This window comes from Falco punctatus (assembly GCF_963210335.1).
Source record: "Falco punctatus genome assembly, chromosome: 4".
Classification (NCBI taxonomy): domain Eukaryota; kingdom Metazoa; phylum Chordata; class Aves; order Falconiformes; family Falconidae; genus Falco; species Falco punctatus.
In genome coordinates this window covers 5523118-5546178 of record NC_137583.1, presented here as the reverse complement: position 1 = coordinate 5546178, position 23061 = coordinate 5523118, and the positions used below count along the sequence as shown (strand labels likewise).

Sequence of the window (23061 nt, the reverse complement as noted above, 5' to 3'; positions counted from 1 at the left end):
AAATTGTCTGAAATAAGTTTTGGTTTGTATTTGAATAACATGTAATCATATAATTAAATTACAACATATATGAACCAAGAAGCAGAGTTAAGCTGTATATTGATTCTCAGTTTGGTGTTTCCAGACATTTCTGTAGCTCTTACATTGCGAAATAACTGAAGCATCAAAATTAGAAAAGGGCATTTTACCACAGGAGCATCGGAAGGCATGGCTAGAAGGCACTAAGAAATAACGAAAACTCTTTCTCATCTGTGCTGTGCTGTTTAGTTTTATTTTCTACGCCACTTCATATCTCAGCAGTACATAGTACTTGGTATCCACTTGTGATACTTTTGCACACTGCATGCTGCCTATTAATAGTGTCATTGTAACAGATTGTAAATATATAGCAGTGGTTCTTCAGTAATTTTCTTCTTTCTTTAAAAAATAGGGCAAACCTCCTTATGCTGCTTCAGCAGAAGAAGTAGCCAAAGAACTTAAGTCAAAATCAGAGGAATCTAAATCCTCACTTGTGTCTTCAGATGGATCCCTGGCTGAAAATGGAGTTGTGAATGAGGAAAAACCAGCTTCCCAGATGAATGGGAATACAGGAGACATCAGGGCTTCCAATCAGTCTGAAAGTGCCTTGAGTAATGACTCTAAAATGTGCAATACAAATCCTCACTTAAATGCACTAAATGCAGACAGTGTTTGCCATAAAGATGATACTCTTGAGGCCACTGTCTTAAAAAAAGAAGAGTAAACTTATTTTTTATAGAGGGTGAAGGATGTTGGGAAGGGTCAGGATTAGGAATATCTGGAAAGAAAGAGAGCCTACAGTTACGTACATTTTTTCCTTTCCGTAAGAGAAAAATGAGGACTTTGGAAATTCGGATCCCTCTTTGATGTCAGAGATTTAAACAACACATTTTTAGTTTTAACCAGTTGTAGTCAAAATGCTACAATAAAACAAAAAAGAAAGAGAATGAAGAGCATTTGACTCCCGCACTTAAAATGAAGTATACATAAAGTTTAAACTGGTTATGACAAAAGCTTGTAGTTTTGTTTTTTGAAATATAAAGAAAACAAATTTTGGCAGTCTTTAAGTATATATAGCTTAAAATATAATTTTTAGTACTTGGCACCATATGTATGCCATTATATTTGATTTTGCATTACTGTGTCACAATAAAGCTTTCTTTAAGGCTTTGATTTCATGATTATGGGGGGAAAAAGGCACAACCACAGTTTTTTCTTTCTTAAATTTCATCACCGTTGATGTGGTTCTTTTGTGTTAAAATGTGCAAACTATCGAAACTAAAAATTATAGAGTAATATTGCAGTTCTGCTGATTTTAAATATACATCATACATACTTTACAAGCAAGTTAAATGGAGATAAACTTGAAATCATAGAAGATGCAAATGACCTTTCAAAATAAACACAATGTGTTCTGAAACTTTTTGTGACTAATACCATGCATCCGTGATCAATGAACTATGTGGTTTTGAATCAGACGTAGACCATTAGTACTACTATTTGAGCTAAACTTCTGCATGGTTCATAATTTTTAAAGTGTGTAGTTAATATTATGCATGTTATTGTCCTCTTTCTTCCATTCTTACAAGTACTGTGCCCATTTGCAAAACAAAAAGCTAATAATCAGTAATAGTCCTATAAAAGATGTTAACTATGTTTAGTCATTGACTGATCTTGCTCTAACCTTAAAATTTTGTGATTATTGACCTCTGTTGCATTTATTCTAAAACTTAAAAAAAAAAAAATTATCTAGCCGTTTTGAATATCAACGTTACCCTGGTGTACTCATTGCTGTATGCATTATTGTTCTCTGTTGCTGTTTTATGCCTTCATATTAGCAAATATGAAATTCTGTGAAAAACAAAAAAAAAGCTTTGATCTTCAAAAAAAAAAGTACCCCCCTTCTGTAGCAGGAGACAAATGGCTTGTTCTTGAGAACTTTCCCATCAAGAATTTAGTATAAGCAAATATACCTGTATCATTTTGATGTTTTTGTTAGTGTTTCCAAACTTAATGTACTTCAAAATCAGAATCATTTCTTTATATTCGTTTTCATATAATTCTCCTGATGCTCTTCATCACACATTAGTGATCAGAAATGAGGTGTAATTCCCCATTCCCTGCCCGCAAGAGCTAAGTAGGTATCTTAATGTAAGTTGAAGGGAGTTCTGCCCCAACTCATGGATTGTGCAAGAATGAACTACTGTTGGGTTTGATTGGTTGTAGATGGATTGTGGTGTGGTGTATTTGAAGGCTATTGAATGCAACTTACAGTGCTTAATAAAAATCTTTATTCTTTTAGTATAAAATACTGTATGCCTTTTTTGTCAAATATTTTTTTAATTAACATGTTGTAAATAAAAGTTTTCCTATGCCCAAATGAAGTGATTGAGTTAGCAGACTACATGATGTCCTCCCAAAACACGGAGCAGGAAGACACAACTGTTACACGCTGCTGCTGTCGGGGGATGCCACACTTGATCGGAGTGATGCTTTGTCCTCTTTTATTTTGTGCAGCTGCTTCACATGGCCACGCTTAAATGCAAGATGGTTACTAAGATGCAAGTAAGACAAATAACAGACGCAGTTGTTTAAAGAAGAACAAGGCCAACTGCATGTGCTCGCAGGGTTTGAAATACAAGATGATCGACAATGCCTGTCTCTCGGCTCCTCATAGCTGAGAACACATGGTTGCATTATGCAGTTTTCTCTATATCGTGGATCGTACTCACATAACTTGAGGAGTTACAAATTTATACCTTGGTTTGTAGCAGGAGAGCTTTTTTGCCTGGGCATGCCCTCGTCTGCTGTTTCTATCTGACTGTTCATCTGTTTACTCGAGTGCCTGACACACGTTAAAAGCAGGCTTGCCCTGAGTGGTTTTGATCTTGTGTTGCGTCTCCGTTGCAGCTCTGCGTGCGGGGTGTCAATGCAGTGTGCAGCAGCACAGCTGTCTTTCATGCAAATGACAGCAGTCGGTCTTCCTCTCTCCTCCCAAAGTCAAACAAGCTGGAGAGGAGCTGGTGTCACAGCAGCTATCTGGGGGATCCCGCTGTCGAGCTCTGGTGGGATTGTCTCCCTTCCTGCCCTGCACTGATGCCGCATTATTTGCCCCATGCTAGAGCTTCTCTGTTCTGGAAATACCCAACCTCTTGTTCTGGTGAAGGTTCAAGGCACCAGTTGCCCTCTTTCCAGCAGGTTCGCTTTTCTATCATAATCCGGTTACTGGCGTGGGATAAACAATATCGACAAAAAGAAACATGCATGAGAGATGTGCTGCCTGCTGCGAGTGTACGGACTTCTTTCCTCAATGCAACTGTGCCAGCAAGATTTTTGTGGGCAGCCAAAGTACAACTAAAACTAGGATGTGAAAGCACAGCAAATTGACTAGTTCGTTGGCCCAAATGCAGGGTGCCACATTCATGTTTTCTGGAAATCATGGTGCAAAAGTTTGGCTTGCATGACACACGCGTACTTGACCCGGAGCATGTATTTTTTTGTGGCCTGTTTAAACCCCTGCCATTGCCCTGCGGAGGCTGAAGCCCGCCTCCTTGGGCAGAAGCTACGCCGGGGTGGGAGGGGGACAAGCCTTCAGCTGTTGGTAGATGCTAGCAGAAGTAGCGGTGGGGACATCTTACAGGTACCAGAGTTGCCTGGTTCCCTGCCTGGGAACATCGCTGTCAACCCCAGAAGCAACGTCAGGTTTATTTATTGCCCTCTGCAGTGGGTGCGTGCAGCACAGCGACAGGGTGGTGCAGCAGCGGGGGCTCGCCTGGGCAAGGACTGGTAGGCCGGGGGTGGTGTGAGTGCTACGCTGTGAATCTGCACCCTCGGCCTGGGCTGCCTGTCTTCCCTCCTATCCCGAGTAGCTTCCTGCAGGAAATCGGGTGCATTTTGAATGAATTAATTCCTCTTCCAAAGAGTTAAACTGACTGGAATCTGTGATCCTGCAGAATGACCAGGTATTGCCTGGGCTTACTCCTGAAGAGCCTTTCACACGTGACTTTATACATTCAGCAGGTATGTCCTGTAACGCGCTGTGTCACAGGGACCGTTGTAACGTGCTAATAAAATAGTTCACGTTTTTTAGTCACCGATTACCCGCATGCAGATCGCCGGCCTGCGCCTGCTGGAGCAATACCGCAGGCTGCTCTTTGCCAGCAGCGCAGCCCTGAGCACGGGGGATGCTGCTGACGTGTATCACCAGGGGTCCCCTCTACCTGGGGGGGTGTGGGGGTGGGGGTAGGCTTGTCATGCATTGCCTGAAGGTTTCCTGTTAGTGACCCAGAAAAAGGTCTCAGGGGACCGAGCGTGGAGGATGACACCAGCTCCTTGCTGCAAAGTGGGTCTTTGCACCAACGCGCACCCCTGCAGGTGCTGCATTATCCACCACCTGCTGGAATAGGTGCCCGAGGGTGGGGGGGCTTAATGTTATTTATAAAGACCCTTTAAAGGGGTCTTACAATAAATGAGCTTTTTTATTTCAAAAGTGAAGAGTGATACAAATAAAGATGATGGCTCTCGGAATAGAACAGAAAATTTTAGAATGGAGTAGATTTAGAATAGAATGGAAAATAGAGTAGAAAATAGAATAGAACAGAAAATAGGATAGGGCAGGAGAGGAGAGGAGAGGATAAGGTATTTCAGCTGGAAGGGGCCTACATCGATCATCTAGTCCAAGTGCCTGGCCAATTCAGGGCTGACCAAAAGTTAAAGCAAATTATTCAGGGCATTGTCCAAATGCCTCTTGAACACGGACACGTTTGGGGCATCGACCGCTTCCCCAGGAAGCCTGTTCCAGGGTTTGACCACCCTCTCAGTAAGGAAATGCTTCCTATGTGACCAATACCTCATTATCCACCTCCAAGACGAGTTAAACTGGGAGAATCAGCCGTTTGGATGGGGACGTGTGGGCACCGTCCATCCCATGCCGATGGGGCTTAGCTGTCAGCCGAGGGCAGAGCCCTGCTCGCCGCTCCCTTGCAAGCACCTACAGCATCAACGCTCCCCCCTCCCCGGGCTGGCCTCGCTAATTGTTTTAACGGTTGTAAAGGGCTAATCACGATCCATGTGTGCCGCAGTCAACCACTTAGAGTGCATTTTTTACATCCAATCTTCAACGAGTCCTTAAATGCAGGCAGGTGGGTAATCACTGGCACTAGAGAGGATTTAGGGGCCAGGGGGTGTCTGGGAGGGGGAGCCCCTCATGGGCATCCCAGAGCGGTTTTCATTCTCGGCTCTGGCACGTTAAGTGCAGCATTGTGTTACGGACAGAGGAAAAATGAGATGTGAGCCATCTGCTCGATGGTGAGTGTCCACACAGCCCCCTCCCACCGGGGATGGCGAGCAGCAGGGGTGAGGAAGCGCCGCGACCATTTTATTTCCTGTGCTTGCGGTTGTGCTATTTCAGGCGGTGGTTGCGTCGCTGGATGCTGCGTCATGGGCCGGGGGGGCGTAAGCCTGCCTGAGGGAGCAGCAGCTGCCGTGCTACCGTCCAGATCCTCGTTAGAAAGTCTTGAAGGGGTGAGTTTTTCAGGGTTGTGGAAAGCCCTGCGACCAGCGGAGTCCTGCAGTGGCTGACGGCGCCGGGGGCTGTCCCTGCACCTGTTGGTGAAAGGTTCTGGTGACCCCTCGTGTGTGGGGTCCCTCATGCTGGCGTGCAGGATGGAGCCCCAGTGCCTGGTGGCGGTGGGGATGGGGAACAGGATAGCGCAGCCATCGCTCTTGTGCTGTGAAGAAATGAAAAGTGAGACTGTGGGCATGTTTTTCAATGCAGGCAGTGCTTAAGAGTGCAATTATCCAGACCTGAGGCAGATTACAGCTCCCTCAGCGAAAGCCTCTATAATCCTTTTTATTGTGCTGAAAGCCCGTAAAACAAGCTGCGTCCGATGGCGTTTGGCCGCTGGGCCAGGGCGCGCAGGTAAGGGACATCGCCAGCACCTGCAGCGCCGGCTCCCCGCAGAGCCCATCCCCACCGGGTACCACTCTCCCCTGGGAGCTGGCAGAGTTTTGCAGTGGGTTGGACTGGGATGGTTCCCAATGTCCCACTGGTGTCGCCGGCCCCCGAGATGTCCAGCCCACCCGTGGGTGAATGGCTCAAGAGCAGCAGCTCTCCCGGAGTCAGCGAGCAGAGCTGGGGCTGCGCCAGCCGCAGGGGTGCACCCCCTGAACCCTCAGGGTGGGTTTTGTGGGGTTTAGTAGCTCCCATCTCTAACTGTGACTGCGACACAGTAATGAAGAGGTAGTTTGCATTGACCATTCACTAAAAGACTGTTGTTCAAAAGAAAATGTGTTGCTGCCTGCTAACTTCAGCGAAGCCAGTGGCTGTATCCCCGCAGAGTGAGGGTGCCATTCCTTCCTGCCCGTGGTTACAGCAGGTTTTGCTTTGCTCCCCTCAGTGTACTGCCCCGAGCCTGGGGGTGGTATTTGTGACCCCATTTTGCTCCTTATCTGATGAGTTAGGGGGGCTACACCCTCCATTCCTCTGGGGCGGGGTGGGTGCCTGTGGAGGCTCCTGCAATTGCCTCCTCCGAACCTGGCGAGGCCGTGGGTCTCTGCCCTGATGCTCGGCTTCTGCCTGATCCTTGCTCATGCCTCGTCTAGACTTTGACCCGAACCACGAGCCCGTGCTCTGCTCCACCCGTTGTGCCCTGGCCCAGCGTGCCGCGGCCGGAGAGGACGCAGCGGCAGCATGCGGAGGATGCAGCGTGCGCCAGCACGGCCCAGCTGAGGGCAAACCCGTGGCCCCCGCTCGGCACAGAGCCCCCGTCCCGAGAGCTGCCCTGAGACACCTCCCCTTGGACCAGGCGGAGCAGGGCGAGATGCTCCTGAGCCCTTCCCCGGGGACTTCACCTTCTGATGGCAAAGAGCAGGTAACAGCTAAATACTGATTCTTTTTAATACAGGAGTAAAGGATGCAAATGCCGTGAGGAGTTGAGGGGTTTTAGCAGGAAAAGCTGTATTTCGGAAAGTACTGCGGGATGGTGATCTGTTCTTGGTTTGGCATCCAGGTGTGGGGGCTCGCTGGTGTATTCTGTGAGGTGAACGACTGAAGGTGTGCCCTGGTTTCCAGTTGAAATCACAACTATTCACACAGGGCTGTGTGGGCTAATAAAAATTACATTTCAAAAACCACGAGTGAAGGATGAAAGCAAAAATGCTAAGTAGAAGTTGGGCAAGGTGCTACACAAAAGCAGGGATGTCATAAAGGACTGACAACATTCAGCTTAGTGGTTCTGTGTCTTACAAATGTTACAGTATTTGTAATAAAATGTAGCACTTGGTGACCTGCTATCAGATGTATTAAACATCTGCTGAGTGCAGCTGGTGAGCACGAAGGGTGAAGGATGCAGGCAAAGAGCTGAACGGAGGAAAAGGGAGAGGGAGAGGAACGAGGACCTGCACAACTGTGTTGCAAGGATGGGATGGGATGGGGTGGGATGGGATGGGATGGGATGGGATGGGATGGGATGGGATGGGATGGGATGGGATGGGATGGGATGGGAGCAGAGGACCAGCCAGCAGGATGCTGAGTGGCTGTTGGATGGTGGTCTTGGAACCAGGTGGCTCCTGCAGGTGCTGGCCCGGAGGTACAGCACCCAGGGGTGCCTGGAGCCTCCCAGAGGAGATGAGAGCAGAGGCAGAAACACAGGCCAGGCTGGGCGAGCTCACTCGCTGCTGCTGGGCTGGGGGTACGCAGATCGCACTCGGTTCTCACCTGCCTTTTCAGGCTGTGCGCTAAGTATGTGTCTCGGGGTGAAGCCTCAGCCGGGCTACCGTCAGCAGCAGGTGTTGCTGTTTGTTCCAGGCCAGGCAGCACCTTCCCTGCAAAGCTCCAAGGAGCATGTCCCCCAGCGTCATTACTAGTAAAACTCGTCAGCGCAAATGTCCTTTTGCTTTGTGTCTGTCAGTCATGTGTGTTTAACGATTCTGCTTTATTTATACTCTGTCTTCTAACAGGCTTTCAGCAAATTGAAAAAGTTATAAATGCTTTGAAACTCTCTTTTATTTGGTAAACTTCTCACTTGTTTGGCTTTGTGAAAAATGAGCTTCGTGATCCCTAAAGCACTGGGGAGAGGCGAAATAAATGTGAATTAGACTGATGACAGCGATGGGCTCATGCGCACCTTCCTCTAAAAAATTTCAGACTAGAAAATGCTTACAGTCTTGCTCGGACTGTGCTGTGTAAGAGACAGAGACAGAAGGCATCTCCCAGCACGGCAGCGTGCTCTGGGTGAAAAATAACAAAAATTGAGTCCGACTGCCAAGTTATGAAATTTCGTTTACAAATGGTTTAAATGTTTATAAAAAACATTTTGCATGAGGCTCCACAGTGGCCACATAACTTGAGTAACTGTGGCCAAAATCCTTTTTTAAATAGCATTTTTTGAAAGCTGTTGCCCGGATTGGCAGCCTGCATAGGCTGGGGGGAGCCACGACAGCTGAGCCAGCGACGCTGCTCTGCTGCCCAGAGCTGCAGCGTGAGCCTGGAGGAGCCTGGTATTCCCCACCCCTCGCTCCCAGAATATGCTTTTTTTCCCACAAAATGTGGCAACCAAGTACTGATTCCCAGAGACTGCAACTGAATCTCTTCTAATAGTTCTTCTACTTGCTGCATCTCAGCCGTTGTGCCTGTTGGTGGACCCCGGTCTTACGATGGCAGTGATGAGCAGGCTGGCTGACCTCGCTCCAAGAGCCAACTGTAAGGGAAAAGATTATTAAAACACATTTTAATAAATACTAACATCTTTTTCCCCTTCTTTCCGCCTTTTTATCGGCAGGCGCTGCCTGGGGACTTTGCTCTGGTTTTAACTTTGCATCGGTGCTGGGTGTTCATACCGTTGCTGCTGGGGGCTCGGCCGCCCCGTGCAGTGGATGCAGAGTGGGGGGCATCACCACCGCTCCCCCCCACAGAGCCCTGGCGGGGGAGGCCTCGAGGCTCCCGCTGCCACCCCCATGCAGGCGGCAGCTCTTGCTGCTCCAGCAGCTCCTGCTGCCCCCCAGAATGCCGCAGCCCCTTTCGCTGCCTGCGAGCTGGGTCACGCTGGTGGCGGAGGTTATTACGGTTTGCCGGGGGGTTATTGTATCCACTAATCGGGATTTACAGCTGCTGCGCACTGCCTAAATTGGCTGTTGCTATAGAAAACGGGAGAGTTTAACCAGGGTTTCAGAAAGAGGCAATAACAGGAGGTGGCATGAGAGGGATGTGCAGGAATATTGTGACTGTGGGGGGTTATTCTTTTAATGTAAATGCATGTGAATACCGCTGCTTCAGATGTTACATTTGCTCGCTGAGCCTGAAGAGGGCTGCCGAGCCTAACCCGCTTCTCGCCATGGCGAGGAGCTGACAGCGATGGGCAGCGTTCCTGGCAGAGGAGTCAGGAAAGTGGAACATGTACACATCTTCCTTTTTTTTTTTTTTTTTTTACCGCCCCACAAGCTCTATCCAAACACTTCTTAAACACCGGGGACCTTCTAGTGTGTATGAAACTCAGACAATTGAGCAAAAAATGAGAATAGTATAATGCCCGTGCTGTGAAACGGAACAACTCTGGGAGCCCGCACGCAGGCTCCAGCCCAGGAGCACCTTGCACGAAGCAGAGGTGATGTGGCAACGTCCCTTAGCGAAAGGCTCCGAGTGCTGCACCCATGGGTGCCCCACAAGTGCTGGTTTCTGTGATTACAAATGATTCTCAGGGCAGAGGGGTCCCCCCCGACCCCGGTGCCACCCGAGGCACATCACAAGTGTGGGTGCAGGGTAAGGAGGGAGGGGTGGGCCCCACCAGCGGACCTGGGGGTGTCTGCAAAGCTCCCTCCGTGCCCCCCAGTGCAGTGATGGTCCCACAGGGAGGATCCCAAAAATAACAGTGCTCCCATCAAACCGCTCCGCACTCCCTAACTGCAGGGTGCCATGTAGACTGGGGTCGGTCCCAGCCCAGCTGTGGGGCACCCTGGGGCGAGCTGCCCCACCGACCCCAAAGCTGTGGGTGGCCATGGCCTTGCCAGGGGCTGAGCTGAGTTGCCGGCTCCCCAGTGTGCCCCATCTCCCCGACCTGTGCCAGCCCACATCTTCTGCTCCCCGCTGCTTGCTTCACCACCGCGCACACCTCCTGCCGTCCCACTGCCGTCTGGGGGTTGCTCTTCCAGGTGGGGCTCCGCTGCCCTTCGACTCGCTGGGTGCAGCTGGAACCACAGGGAGGTTTTGGGTTTTTTTTCCCTGGCCCCCAGCACAGAGGGCATGGGGCACTCCCCAGGGCTGTTTATTTTATTTTAGTTTAGTTTATTTTAGTTCAGTTGTTATTCTGCTGAAGGTTACATTCAATGAAGAACTGCACACGTAACATGAACGGTGAGTGAAAAGATGTAGCCGGCATGATACCTCCTGCCACGTAGGCTTTGAACTTCAGGACCACATTCGGTGCAGCCGTTTCTGCTGCTGAAATAAGCGTTTGCTTCTGTCACTGCACTTGGTAAAATATGACAGCCATGTCACTGTTGTTACACCCTGCTGTAAAGTACAGATGAAAAACGCTTTTTTTTTTTTTTTTTTTTTTTATTTACAGAAGGAAAATACTTCTGTGCCCAATGTTCATTACATTGTAGGAGGCTTTGGTTGCCAGGTCTGGGCAATACCGTGCCCAGCCCCTGCGTGAGGCGGCAGAGCAGGCTGGCTTTGCTCAGCCAGGGCTGCTTGCAGAAAGCACCTCCAGACCCAAGAGGCTGCAGGACATGGTCTGGGGGATGCTGCGAAGCCTCTTAAGGCTTTTTCGTGCAGGACTGTTTAGTTGCCCACTCAGCTGTGGAACAAATAATGCATCACGTGTTTTCAATACTAAATGCAACATTAATGTTGTAGGCTGGCGCGCGCCTGTGCTCTTCCATCAATTGTGTGCTCAGGTGCAGTGACCTGGGAGCAAGGTGCCTCTCTGGGCTCGTCCACACACCGCAGGGAAGGGTTTTTCCACTGCCATAACACAAAGAAGTGCAGATGTGTTGTTCTTGGTCCTCTTTTTTCCCCAAAATAAATACAGAAACCTAATGACAAAGACATACCATGAACCAAGCATGAGTCCACCAGCTGAAAGGAGGGCTCCTGGCCTGCTTACTTACCTGGCGCAGTTACCCTGCCTGGTACCCACCAAGCAGAGCAGGTGCCCAAATGGACTTAGTGACATTGCTTTGCTGAGGGCAGGCTCCCACCCTGTGCTCCTGCCTCTTCCCTGGCCTCCTCTCCACGCATGCCCCTGAGGCTGTGGCATGGCAGTACGGGGGGCTGCTGTGAATCTTCTGAGTTATTAAAATTGTTTTCCTTGAAATAGTATAATAACAATAATAATATTAATATTAATAGTAATAACAATAACAATAATAATATCTGAAAAAATAAAATCTTGTAAGAGAAACTGATACATTTTTACTGACACCTGATAAGATGGTCAAAGATTTTTGTCTATTGCCCCATACAGATTCTGGTGACTGACAATAAACACAAAATTTTAACGTCAGTATGACACTTTCACCCAAAGAAGTAGCTTCTCCATGTTGAGATGGTGTGTGACATTAGATTGCGTACCAAAATATCCGGCAAGAGAGAAGTGTCCGAGTGGAATGGTGCATGGATGGATGGATAAATGTAAACTGCATTAAGAGTTATGAATACGAAATAAAATCTTTAACTAGGTCTTTAAACTAATCTGCTACGTGAAAGACCTTTGTAAACCAGTCTGCTTTGATGACTTTAACCATTTTAAATTAAAAATGCTGTTTACATCCCCAAATGTCTTGCTTCAAACTGCACATCTCATTATTCCTCCTGGTTTGGGGGTTGGGTTTATTTGGGTATTTTGTTACAACATTTGAACCATGGCTTCTGTGTATGTACTGCAGAGTTCCCAGTAGGACAGCCATGGGCTGATGGGTGCTCACTTGTCTGTGCCAACCGAAATGGGAGTGAAACAGGGCCAAAATAAGACAGTATGGTGTGGTGTGAGATCAAACCAACTGCAGCAATAGGGAAATCTGGCGACAGAGGGGGAAACTGGAAGGGATGGGCGCTGTAATCAGCTGACCCCCCCCTTGCTGCAGCTCAGTGATGCTTGTTGTTTCAAGGCCGGTTTCACAGACAGCTTCTTTGCAAACATTTATTTAAAGAGTAGATATGGTCAAGGGGAAAAAAGATAACTTGGTTTACTTCTCTGCAGTAGCATAGAGATAACTATGGGCACAATGTGTCTAAAGCTACAGAGCATCATTAAAATAGAAAGACCTTGTATATACCACTGCAGAAGAAATCCATAGAAAGAACACTGTGAAATGGTAAGAAACGCCAGGAAGCTCACAAAATGATAGCAATCTTTCCCTCTGTGCTGACAACCACACTTGAGCACTTTTCGAGCACCACAGCAGCCGTGGGACCTGAGGGCTCAGTACTGTGAGCTCTCACTGCTCAAAGTGAAGGAGGAGGTGGAGGCTCTGCCGAAGCACCCACTTCAGGATGTCACCATCAATGAGACTTCTGCTCCCGGATCATTTAAAAATTGCTGAAAAATCCCATCCCCTCCCATGAGCTCCAAGCTAGCACCAGATCTCCCTGTGTGATGTAGCCCCTGGACTCCTAGCTCCGTGCCAGCTGGTGTGACCATTCAACTGCTTACTGCCCGCAGGTCCGCTGGTGCCATGCAGATATTTTCTGGGTATGGTGGGCCGATGCTGCTGATTTTTTTTTTCTCAATTCTTTTAAAAGTATAAACTCACTTCAAAACTTCAGAAAAATTAACTCAGTGATCAAATTCTGTTTTGCTGAGGCATCTCAACATAGCTCCACCACTCACTCCTCCCTGCCAGATTGAGCCAAGCACCCTCCTTGCATGGCTTCTAGATCAAAATACTCACGGAGAAGTCAGGACAATGAGACAGCCTCACCAATTAGTTTCTTTATTTGCTAATCCCTGGCAAAATGATTAGTAAGATGTCTGAGCTGCCCAAACAGAGCCAGTGAATCTTCCCCGATTTTTTTCCCTGCAATATCAGCAATGTCAGCTCTGGCATCCTCCAGCATAATTTAAGATAATCCAACTGCCTTTGCAGAGGAAAGGAGTAAAAATACTGACGTGGTGAGCACAGCTCTGCTGCTGGATATAACCATCACCTGAGGAGCAGCGCGGGACAGCTGAGGAGCCTGAAACTGCTCCAGCCCCATCTGCAGAGGAGTGTCTGGCTACACCCTTGTACATCCCAGCTGCCCTTTGTTGTGGCCACCAAAATCCCCGTGGTATTAAGAGAGTTTAGCTCACCAGTGGCTGCAGTGGAGACATGCTGACACTAGAGTTTCAGGTGGTGCTTTGGAAATAGGGCTGTTTTCAGGGAGATGCTCGCGGAACTTGAGGAAAGGTGATGAGGGTATAACTTTTCACAGATCATATGGGTTTGGTGTGAGCAAAGCCCATAAAACGAGTGGGAGAACATGGTGTGGGTGAGCTGCTACGCTTGCCAGTGCTTCTGTGCTCCTCAAAATCAAACTACTGGCTTTATGAAGGGTTGCACGTGTTTCGGGTGTGCAGAGGCATGAAGCCCAGCTTTCCCATGAGTGTCCTGTACCAAAGGGCATCAAAATCGCTGAAAGTTCTGTTTAAACCCTGAGCTGAGAGGTGCTGGTAGATGCACTTGGCGTTGAGGAACAGCGAACGGGTTCTGTAAAGGTGCGTGCAGCTCTCGTGATGGTTCTCAAGCCTTTCCTCCTCATCCTGCCTTACTCCCTAGACTTGCTCTTCTACTTTCTGGTTGAAGCTCCGAGCAACTAAAATCCTGATACATCAATTTAAAGTTAAAAGAGGCCTGATTTTTTGAGGGCAGATACTTATGCCGCTCAGTGTGACAAAGAAAATAGGCCCCTTTGTGCGTCTGGAGACATCCAAAACATGTCATTCAAAACTGAGTCACGATTTTAAACGCAGGCCTGTAATCTTCCCCCCGCATTACCACACCTTGAGCTATGTCAGAAATTTCATCTCACTCCCGTGAACAGCCATGGTGGACCCAGAGCTGCCATTGCTGACACTGCTCCAAACACAGCTCGGCAAGAACACCAGCTGAAAGTCGTTTCTGTGGCATGTAAATTCAGTGGGCAAGGCAAATAATTTTGACAGCCCCTCCTCAGTTGCCCAGACCGGCTTCTGCCTATACTGATGGTGGCCTTCTCTCTGTAGAAAAGCTTAGAATTGAAGTTATTTGGCCCCTTGAATTTCCCTTGTCCTCCACAGGTGATTTCGAAGGATTTTTGCAGACTGATGGAAAAAAAGGCAGAGAAATGTCCATTTTCTCTAAGATAAATAGAAGATCCACCCTCCCTCCCCGCTGATGCGATGGATTCAAGATACTGAATCCATTGTAACTGGAATTAAAATCACGTCTCAGTTGGGACTCCCTTTGTGAGTAGGAAGCTCTCAGGCGGCTCAGGGAAGCATGCCAGTGGCTATCAGACACTCATGGGACACAGTTCCCTGCCCCCAAAGCCCCTCAGTATGGCAGTGCGGTCATTTTAACCACCTTTGGTGTCTCGGCGCTGAGGGGGAGCGAGGTTCTGCATCCTCAATCTCGGTGCGAACCCAAGGGTTCCGCTTTTGCCGCCGCCGTCTAGGAGGAAGCTGGAAGCTGGTGTCTGTGGGGATGTGCAGTGTTGGGGTACGGGCTGTGCCGTGCCCAAGGGGCCCTTCATGGGACATACCCAGGGCCCCAAATCCCATTTGGTCCTTCATAGGCACGAGATGTTTATTTTCACCTCTTTGGGTTAGCAGCCCTGCTTGCAGCGGTGAAAGGGCTGCCACAGGCAGAGGTGGATAACTTTAAAAAAAAGTAATATAATTCTACCAACTAAAAAGAGTGGGGTTTTTTTCTTTCTTAGCATAAATGGACAGCCGTGCACTCTAGGAGGCCCTTACCCACCACCACCACCCGGACCCCAGCCCACCAGGGCATTATTTCTGCTGGTAGGGAGGGCAGCATGATACTTGCAGCTACTTTGGAGTGTGCCTGCTCCGTGATGGCTTGTCATTAAAAAAAGGGGGTTGTGCTCCGCTCCTGCGGACCCCCCTCCCTCCCCGAGCATCACCCCGCGCTGTTTGCGCGGAGGGGGCAGTGCCAGCAGCGCTACCGCGGGGTCCCCCCCGCCGCCAGACCCCCCGGGGAGGGGGGGGGGGACCAGAGCTTTGCCCGGGCCGCTTGCTTTAAAAAACTCCCTCCTGGCAGCCAGGGGGTAAAAAAACCCCACTCCCCCACCCCCCAAAAGCCCCCCGCGGGCGCGCTCAGCCTCCCGCCGGCCGCCCCGGCCCCGGCCCCGGCCCCAGCCCCGGCAGAGGAAATATTGCAATGTTGCAAGCTGACGTAAGGACATTACAAGGAAAGGGCTACATTTCGGAGTGTTTATGAAAAGCCTCGGTACTGTACTGTCACCAGGGGGCACGCAATAGAATGCATTTCGCCAAACATTTTGAATAATAATCATTTAACAACAACAACAACAAAAAAAGCCCCAGTCCGGTCGGCGCTCGCAGAACCGAAGGAACCATGCAGCCAAACTTCGGGAAGCCCTTTATTATTTTTCTGACATTGCTCGCCCGCCCTTGAGGAGCCGTAATTGCATTATCTGATTTTTTTCTTCTTCTTCTTTTTTTTTTTTTTTTCTTCTCCCCCCCCCCCCCCCTCCCCGCTTCTTTTCTCCCTTCTCCCCCCCCCCCTCCCCCCCCCCGACACTGCAAATTCGCTGCCGTTTGGGCAGGAGCAGCAGCCGAAGCGACCCCGCGGCAGGAGCCGCCGCCAGCCCCGCTCGCTCCGCTCCTCCGGGCGTCCAGCCTTGTTTTGAAGGGAGCTAACATGGCGACGGTGCCCGTCTATTGCATCTGTAGGCTGCCCTACGACGTAACCCGCTTCATGATCGAGTGCGATGCCTGCAAGGACTGGTTTCACGGCAGGTAACACAAAGAGATCGGGCCTTTCCCCCCCTTTCGCCGCGGTCCCGCCACCTTTTCTCCGCCGGGCAGCGCGGGGAGCGGCGCTGCCGGAGCCGCCGCCGTGTGCAGTTTTCCAACAGGCCTTTTTGGAGAGGAGGAGGAGGAGGAGCCACTCTGCCCCCGTCTCTCGCTTGCTCTCTCCCCGTTGTATTTTTTTTGGTGTGTGTTTTGTAAATTTTGCTGGATTCCCCGCACAAAGCTCCCCCTCCCCGTCGCCGTCCCCCCCCCACGTCCCCCCGTCCCCGGGGCTCCGGTGTCACCGGGCTGGGGGGCCATTGTGCTTTCCTCGGGGAGGGGACGGATCCCGCCGGCCGGCCGGGCGATGGCAGCGCGGCGGCGGGTTCTCCCTGCCGGGATGCGGCGCGTCCCACACGGCGGCGGCGCCCGGGGTGGCGGACGGGGGGACCCGGCCACGGGGCCGGGGCCGGCAGGGGGAGCGGGGGCCCGCGGCGGCCGGGGCTCCGCCGCCCTGTCATCGGGCTCCGGCGCCTGGCGCGGCGGGCCGGGCTGGCCTCCTGGCCGGGTGTGTGTTGTGTGGGGCTCCGGGCACCCCCCTGCCCGGTCCTCCGCGGCTCCCCGGGGCGGCGGGAGCGGGGAGGCGCGGGGCGGGAGGCAGCCGGGGTGTTTCCCGGCTGACAGTGCTACCATCGCCGCGCCAGCCCTGCGGCTTAACCCTTGGCGGGGCGGGCCGGCGGCTGAGGGGAGCGCGGCGGGGCCCAGCTCCGCGCCCGCCCTGGCGGAGGGGCGGCGGGCGAGGGGAAGCCCCTCCGCGCCGGGAGCCGCGGGCGCCGGGCGGGGCGGGCGAGCGCCGGCCCTGAGGCGGGGAGGGCCGGGCGGGGAAGACCCCGGTCGCCCAGAGCCCGCCCCTGAGCCCGGGCAGGGCCCCCCGCCCCGCGGGGAGGCGGCCGGCGGGGACCTCCGCCGCCCTGCCGCGCCTGACGGTGGGCGCCCGCCGCCTCCCCGGCGGCCCGGGTAGGGGCGGGGGGCTGCCCCAGCCGCCGCCGCCGCCCCCCCCTTTCCTCCTCGGGCCGGCCCTGTCGCCGCCGCCGAAGCTCCCGAGACCGGGGCCTGCCGTATCGGCGGCGGCCGCCGGGCGGGGGGGGCGGCGGGCGGCGGCGGGGGCGGGGGAGCCGGGCTGGGCGGGCCGGGCGGCGGGCTGCCCTGCTCGGCCCCGCTCTTCCCCAGCGCCGGGCCGCAGACAATGGGAAGGCGGCCGCGCGGGAGTTGAGGCGGCCGGGCGCAACTTCGGCACCGCGTGTCGTTATTATTTTCTTCCGTGAGAAATGGGGAAGTTGGTGGCCGGGGACCCGGGACGGTCACCTCCACCTCACCCCGTTCGGCCGCGCCCGGCGGGCGGGCCCGGGGTCCCGGCGGGGAAGGGGCGGCTGCCTTCGGGCCGCGGCTGCGGGGGCTGCCGGGCCGGGGGGCTGCCGGGGCCCGACCCTGCCAGGCAGCCCCGGGCGGCCCCGCCGGGTCCCCGTGCCGGCGGGCGGCCGTGCGGGCTGTGCGGGAGGGGGCCGATGGAGCGCTGCCTCCTTTGCAGCGATTCTCCTCGCGTCATGAAAGTGTAAAAAGTGAAATTAAAATCTGGTAAATCACCTTGATGAGCGCTTGGGATGGCAGGGAGCCAGCAAGGTTAAACCCCCGCTGTTTGAGTTAACCAGCTCCGGGAATTGCCCCCCCCCCCGATCCCGGAGGCAGGGAGGGCCCGGGGGTTAGGCCCGGCTTCCCCTCGCTGCCCGTGTGCCCAGCACAGCAAACTTCGCCGTGGCGCTGGGGATGGTGCTCTGCCCGTTCTTGGAAGAGCTGTGTGGAAACATGAAGCGAAATACCGAAACCAGTAACTTCCAGCGTGGGTGCTGGCGGGGGGTGCCCTGCACCAGGGGCTCCGGGCATGAGGCGTGAGGGCTGTGCCCAGGTCGGCCCTGGGGCTTGGGCACGGGGGAGGCCGAGGTAGACGCTGGAGAGAAGCCTCAGGTGCTGTGTGCTTGGAACTGGGAACACTTAAGGACGTGGAAAAATTAAGATTTTCATGCCAAGTGGTGACAGAGAGGGTTCGTGGAAAGATAAAAGGGTAAAAGGGATTCAGTGGCCCGTGCGCAGTGGTGAATCTTGATAAAACTGATGAAAAGAGGTTAGTTGTAACGGATCAAGGAAATTATCATTTCGTTGGCAGCTCAGGGGCGATAACTTGTGCACGCACAAAGAAAGGTATTAGGTTTTGTGGTATAATGGGACAGAACGGAATTGTAGCTCTGTTGCAGGGGGGGCTGTACCCTTTTTGCTTAGCTCACAGTAGCAGCCAGAGGTTGATGTTGAAGTATAGAAACCCCAAACTGCTTCTCACCGTGTCAAAACCTAAGGTATAGATCACCTGAGTGATCTAGCAGGAAACAGCTTATATATGTCTCCATTTGCTTTTCTTGGGATTACATGAATAAATAAATATTCAACAAAGAAAAATAAGAATCAGGATTTAGTTGTATAAAATTATCCTCTCTCCTAGACACCTGAAGCACTAGTAGCATTAATGTTTATATAGAAACTGTACTGTAACCAGAAATAAACAAATGTGCAAAGCTGCATACCATTAAGGAGGCTTGCCCAGGTTTTTAATTGTTTGATCATACTTACGTCTCTTTTTAACGTGATGTACACTGTGCATTTCAGAAAAGAAAAAAAGTGTCATTTCCATTTTGTTTTTCTAGAAGCAGGTCAGGTATTTTCATGCTTCCTTTCTGATGGTAGTTCCCCAATATTTAAGGAAATGTTTTTCACGGTTTTATTCGTGTAGCAGTCGTAGTCTCCCTCACATCTGAGGTTGGGTAACATCTCTGTAGCGACTTCAGCAGTTCTGATTGTAAATTTATATTATAAAAATATCAAGCGTACGTTAAACTTATTTAGTGCAGTTTAGAAGGTGGGAATGGGGAGATGCTGGACGAGCCACACGTTGGATGAGCGCTCTCCAGACCACCACTGAGCAGTCGGCAGTTTGCTGACATGCTGCTGGCTACAGTTTGGAAACGGGTGCTCTACGTCGCTTCCCTGTACAAGTGCCACAGGGTCTGAGATCTGGGGTTCTCAGGGGCTTTTAGATATCACTGATGGCTTTTATTATCCTTTTCAGGGAGGATTTCTCTTGTGAAGCAGTGTTAGATCTTCCCATAGAAATCATTACTTAGTCCCGAGAAACGTCCAGGTGGTCCCTCACTGCGGGATCTGAGCTGCTGTGTGGCGGGGAAGGCGGCACCTCGGAGCACTGGCTGCTCTCGCCTGGGCGCCTGTCATCCTTGCGATCTCAGGCTGGCACGCAGTGGAGTTGCTGCATTAGACCGTATGGCTGAATTGACACATATGCCTGATAGGTTTCATAGACAAGGATTAGGCATCTGCGTTGATTTTATAGGTCGGTAGCCTTTGGTAGTCTTTCCCGTGTGGTGTTGCTGGTCTGTAGGAAGAAGGAGTAAAGGATTTGTTGTCATTAGCCCAGTTCCTTTCTTTCTGAGCCCCTCTGCTGCAACTCCATATGTTACCCATCATCGGAGACCCTTAGACACCATTTATGAAGTGTGTTGAGCCACCAGTATGTTCGCAAAATGCTGTTTGTGACTTCTTGTTAGATTGAGTTTCAGTCATTTTTGTGCTTTCTGTTTGCCTGAGCAGCTTTCAGACAAGCAGCTTCAAGCTGTGTCTGGAGAGGGTGGAGGTGATCTTATAGGCAAAAAGAAAGTAACGCTGAAGCAGACAGTGGGGTTGCTTGACTCCTCGTTTTGTGAAGACCTTGCATTCTTTGATGTGGCTGTTTGGTGTAACAAAAGCCCATACACCTCAACTGCTTCTAGTCCATTGCTGTAAAAAGCCAACCTCAGTGCTGGATGCTCTCCTGGCTCCTCCACTGTTCTGTTTGGTGCGTGTGTCATGGCCTTCCTCTTGGGTCCCTTCTTGATGAGGAGCTTCTGGCGTTGTTCCACATGTTACCCAGCAACAGGACTTCAGGCAGCGGCAATAGCTGGGGCTGTAGGCACCCCTCTAACATAAAGCCTGTTGGTATGGGAGATGGCTCTTTGGACTTAGAGAAGGCCAGGAGAGGAGGAGGACGGAGTTGCATCGTGTGCTGATGGGTGAAGAAGCTGAGAATCAGCAGGTGCCTAGGCAGTAGGTTGCTCTGCTCCCTCCTCTGCGGGCCTGGCCAGATAACTGGCTTTGGGCAGGCAGTGCTGCAGCCTGGAGGAGATATTTTCTGCGCTGTGTTACCGTGCACCGTGCAGGCTTGCATTTGATGATGTGGGACAGGATGGTTCACCGGCTTGGCGGAGCGGTTTGGCCAAGGCACGTTGCTTGAAGGGCACCACCTTCTCCTCTGCTTCTAGGTGCTGGTGGTGCTGGTTGTGATCTGGGAAGCTGCGTGGGGTTTGGAGCTGCCTGCTTCAGGGACACCCCCTGCTCCTAAGCGCCTTTGCTGCAGCTGAAAGCAGCGAGGGTAGGTTTGCTGACAGGTTGTGAATGTAAGCCGCTGAGGGCTGGAAGAAGTCGTATTTAACAACAGGTCTCTTAAGTATCTCATCTACTATGGGAGTGTTACAGAACCTAATATTCAAGGCAAGGCAAGTCCATTTCTGCAAGTTTGTTCAACTAGAAATCTGTACTGGGTTATTTACTACAGCTCTAGGTGATGGAAGGTAAATTGCTTTTTTTCTCTGCAGTGGATATTTTTTTACCAGGTAGGTATGGGATCACACAATCACTTGCTAAATAAAGTAACAGGTGTTATTTGTATTTGGTTTTCTACCCCATGTGTATTTAAACATTGAAACTTACTGTCCCAGGCATAGCTGAAGTATGTATCTCAGTAAAAGTACAAGAAGTTGGCTTATCTAAAAGTAGTTCATGTACTTACCATAGTAGCATAAAATTGTGATGGGTGTTAATCAAGGTGCCTTGATGCACAAGATGAACTCCGGCCGGGTTAAGAGAAGCACTTCTCTTACATCACAAAATGAAATTCCCTGTGGATGGGGAGATTTTATTCTCCTACTGGACCATTCAGCGTCGGCCCTTTTAAAAATAGGTCTAGTTTTACATGGCGCTGTCTGGTTTCTTTCTTTTACATAGGCTTATTGCTAGCTGTGGCCAAATTTGGTAATTTGGGTAAAATTTTAAGATGAGGATAATCTTAAAAATACAGTGCTGTTTGCCTTAGTATTTATCACAGTGGAGAGAGTTACTGAAGTTAATTGTACCATGCAAAGCATGATTTCCTTTAGTGTGTGAGTTCAGATAGGAACAAGGTGTGTAATTTTTTCTAATAACTATGTATTAAAGATTATTTCAAGTTTTGCTGTAATCAACATTACAGCCTCAGTTGTACTGGGAGGTTGACCAGAGCAGCTATTGTGAATAAGCCATGCTGATACCTATACCAGAATGCTTTCCCTTATGCCCTGTGCTGGGAAGCGAGGGGGGAACCCAAGTTATTTAGAAATTATTTCACAGAGCCCACAAAGCAGGCAAATTATTCCGGATAAAGTGTCCACATGGACACTTTAGTGGGTGTTGTTTACCCTAGAAGGAAAACAACCCAAAACACCTTTTTTTTTTTTTTTTCTTTTTTTTTTTTGGGGGGGGAGGGAAGAGTTGTCAACATGGAATGTGAAGAAGATTTGGACTTAAGACAAGACTTAAAATCCTTCTTGTCTTCAGGTTGGAATTGCTGTCATTTTAATCTTCCTTTCAGTAACACATCATTATTTATTCTGCAGGTTGAAAGCTGTTCAGAGAACCTAGAAGCTTTTTTTATTTCAAATCCATTTTATATCTTCCTTAAAGTTCTTTTTAAATATCCAGGGCTGCACAGAGGTAGAAGCACATGGCGCACTGGTCCCGGTACCGATGCTGGTTTTGTTGCCTTCTAGTATTGTGTGGCCCCACAGTGATGTTTAACATCTATTTCCAGAGCATTGGGAGGCTGGCCAGATGGTAAAGCGAGTCGGTTTTGCATCTTGCTGGTCAGTGTTGTGTTCTTGGTCCTTTGGCATAGCGAAATAAACTTCTTGTCTTACCATTTCACATCCATTTGTGCTCTGAGAAAGAGCCTGAGATTCAGAGTGGAAAATATGTCAGAGTTTCAGTCTGCCATTAAAACTCTCAGTTGACCTCAGAGTCTCTTGGGCCATTGCAGTATGAATCACAGCTGCAAGAATACTTTTGCAAAGTGTTTGTTAAAAGTATAGTCTCAATTTGTGTAGCAGATTTCCAAATACACAGTGTTATCTGCAGTTCTGTCTTGCAGAGAAGATATGATAGAGGGTTGAAAACCTGTATTTGGTGTAAATTAAAAGGACTGAATTGTTACTGAAAAAAATAAGTTTGCATGGGAATTGAGGTTCACCTTCACCTTTCCGTGGTGGTATTGTAAGCTGACATCCCCAGGAAAAGCACTTGTCACAGTGCTATTGCTAAACCACGGGATAGGCTCCGTGTTCAGATAACAAAAAGTGCATTAGCTGCCCCATTTCTATAGACTTCTGTCCCCTTCTGGACGACTGCCTAAGTAGTAGCTGGGTTTTCATGGGTGTCTGTGCAACACCTCAGTCTACAAAGCTGCCTTTGAAGCAGAGCGAGCATTTCTCTTTTGATCAGTTCTTTGCTGTAGGACTGAGCATCACTATTAGACACCTGTAGGTTTGCGGTGGCTGGGTGCCTTGTGTTTAAACTTGCTTGTTAGAAGATGCTGAGGTTTCAGTTTGAAAAAATGTTTAACTGAGAGATGGAGTCTAGTTGTGAAAAAACTGATTGCTCCAGTTCATGTAAATAGCAATTTAGGTATCCTGAGCATTTAGCTGGCCTGAACATCGAGGTTCTGATGTGTCAGCTCAGAAATCATGGAATTATTCTCTGAATTAAAGTATGCTTTAGAAGATCCAAGTCTGAGTGATACCGAGTGTAGGCAGTAACATAGGAAGGGCTGTTGTCTGGTACAAGTCTGGTACACTGGCACCTGAGAGTAAGTATAGATCACAGAAGGTCATTATATTTA

At 50.2% G+C, this 23061-nt stretch overlaps 2 protein-coding genes across 10 annotated transcripts in view; both read left to right on the top strand.

Moving 5' to 3' along the window:
• Positions 1-2327, top strand: part of FAM120A (family with sequence similarity 120 member A) — a 55915-nt gene extending 53588 nt beyond the window's left edge. For all 4 annotated transcript variants that reach the window (XM_080386232.1, XM_080386233.1, XM_080386234.1 and 1 more), the window contains one exon: positions 431-2327. In XM_080386232.1, the coding sequence (XP_080242358.1) occupies positions 431-742 (312 nt within the window). In that variant the 3' untranslated portion in view covers positions 743-2327. The remainder of the gene's footprint in view (positions 1-430) is intronic.
• A 149-nt stretch (positions 2328-2476) lies between these two features.
• Positions 2477-23061, top strand: part of PHF2 (PHD finger protein 2) — a 100443-nt gene continuing 79858 nt past the window's right edge. For 4 of the 6 annotated variants that reach the window (XM_080386240.1, XM_080386241.1, XM_080386239.1 and 1 more), the window contains exons 1-3: positions 2477-5541; positions 6622-6890; positions 15791-15983. In XM_080386240.1, the coding sequence (XP_080242366.1) occupies positions 15886-15983 (98 nt within the window). In that variant the 5' untranslated portion in view covers positions 2477-5541; positions 6622-6890; positions 15791-15885. Of the gene's footprint in view, positions 5542-6621; positions 6891-15740; positions 15984-23061 lie in introns of those variants that run through there. The other 2 variants (XM_080386243.1, XM_080386242.1) reach the window with 1 other exon arrangement.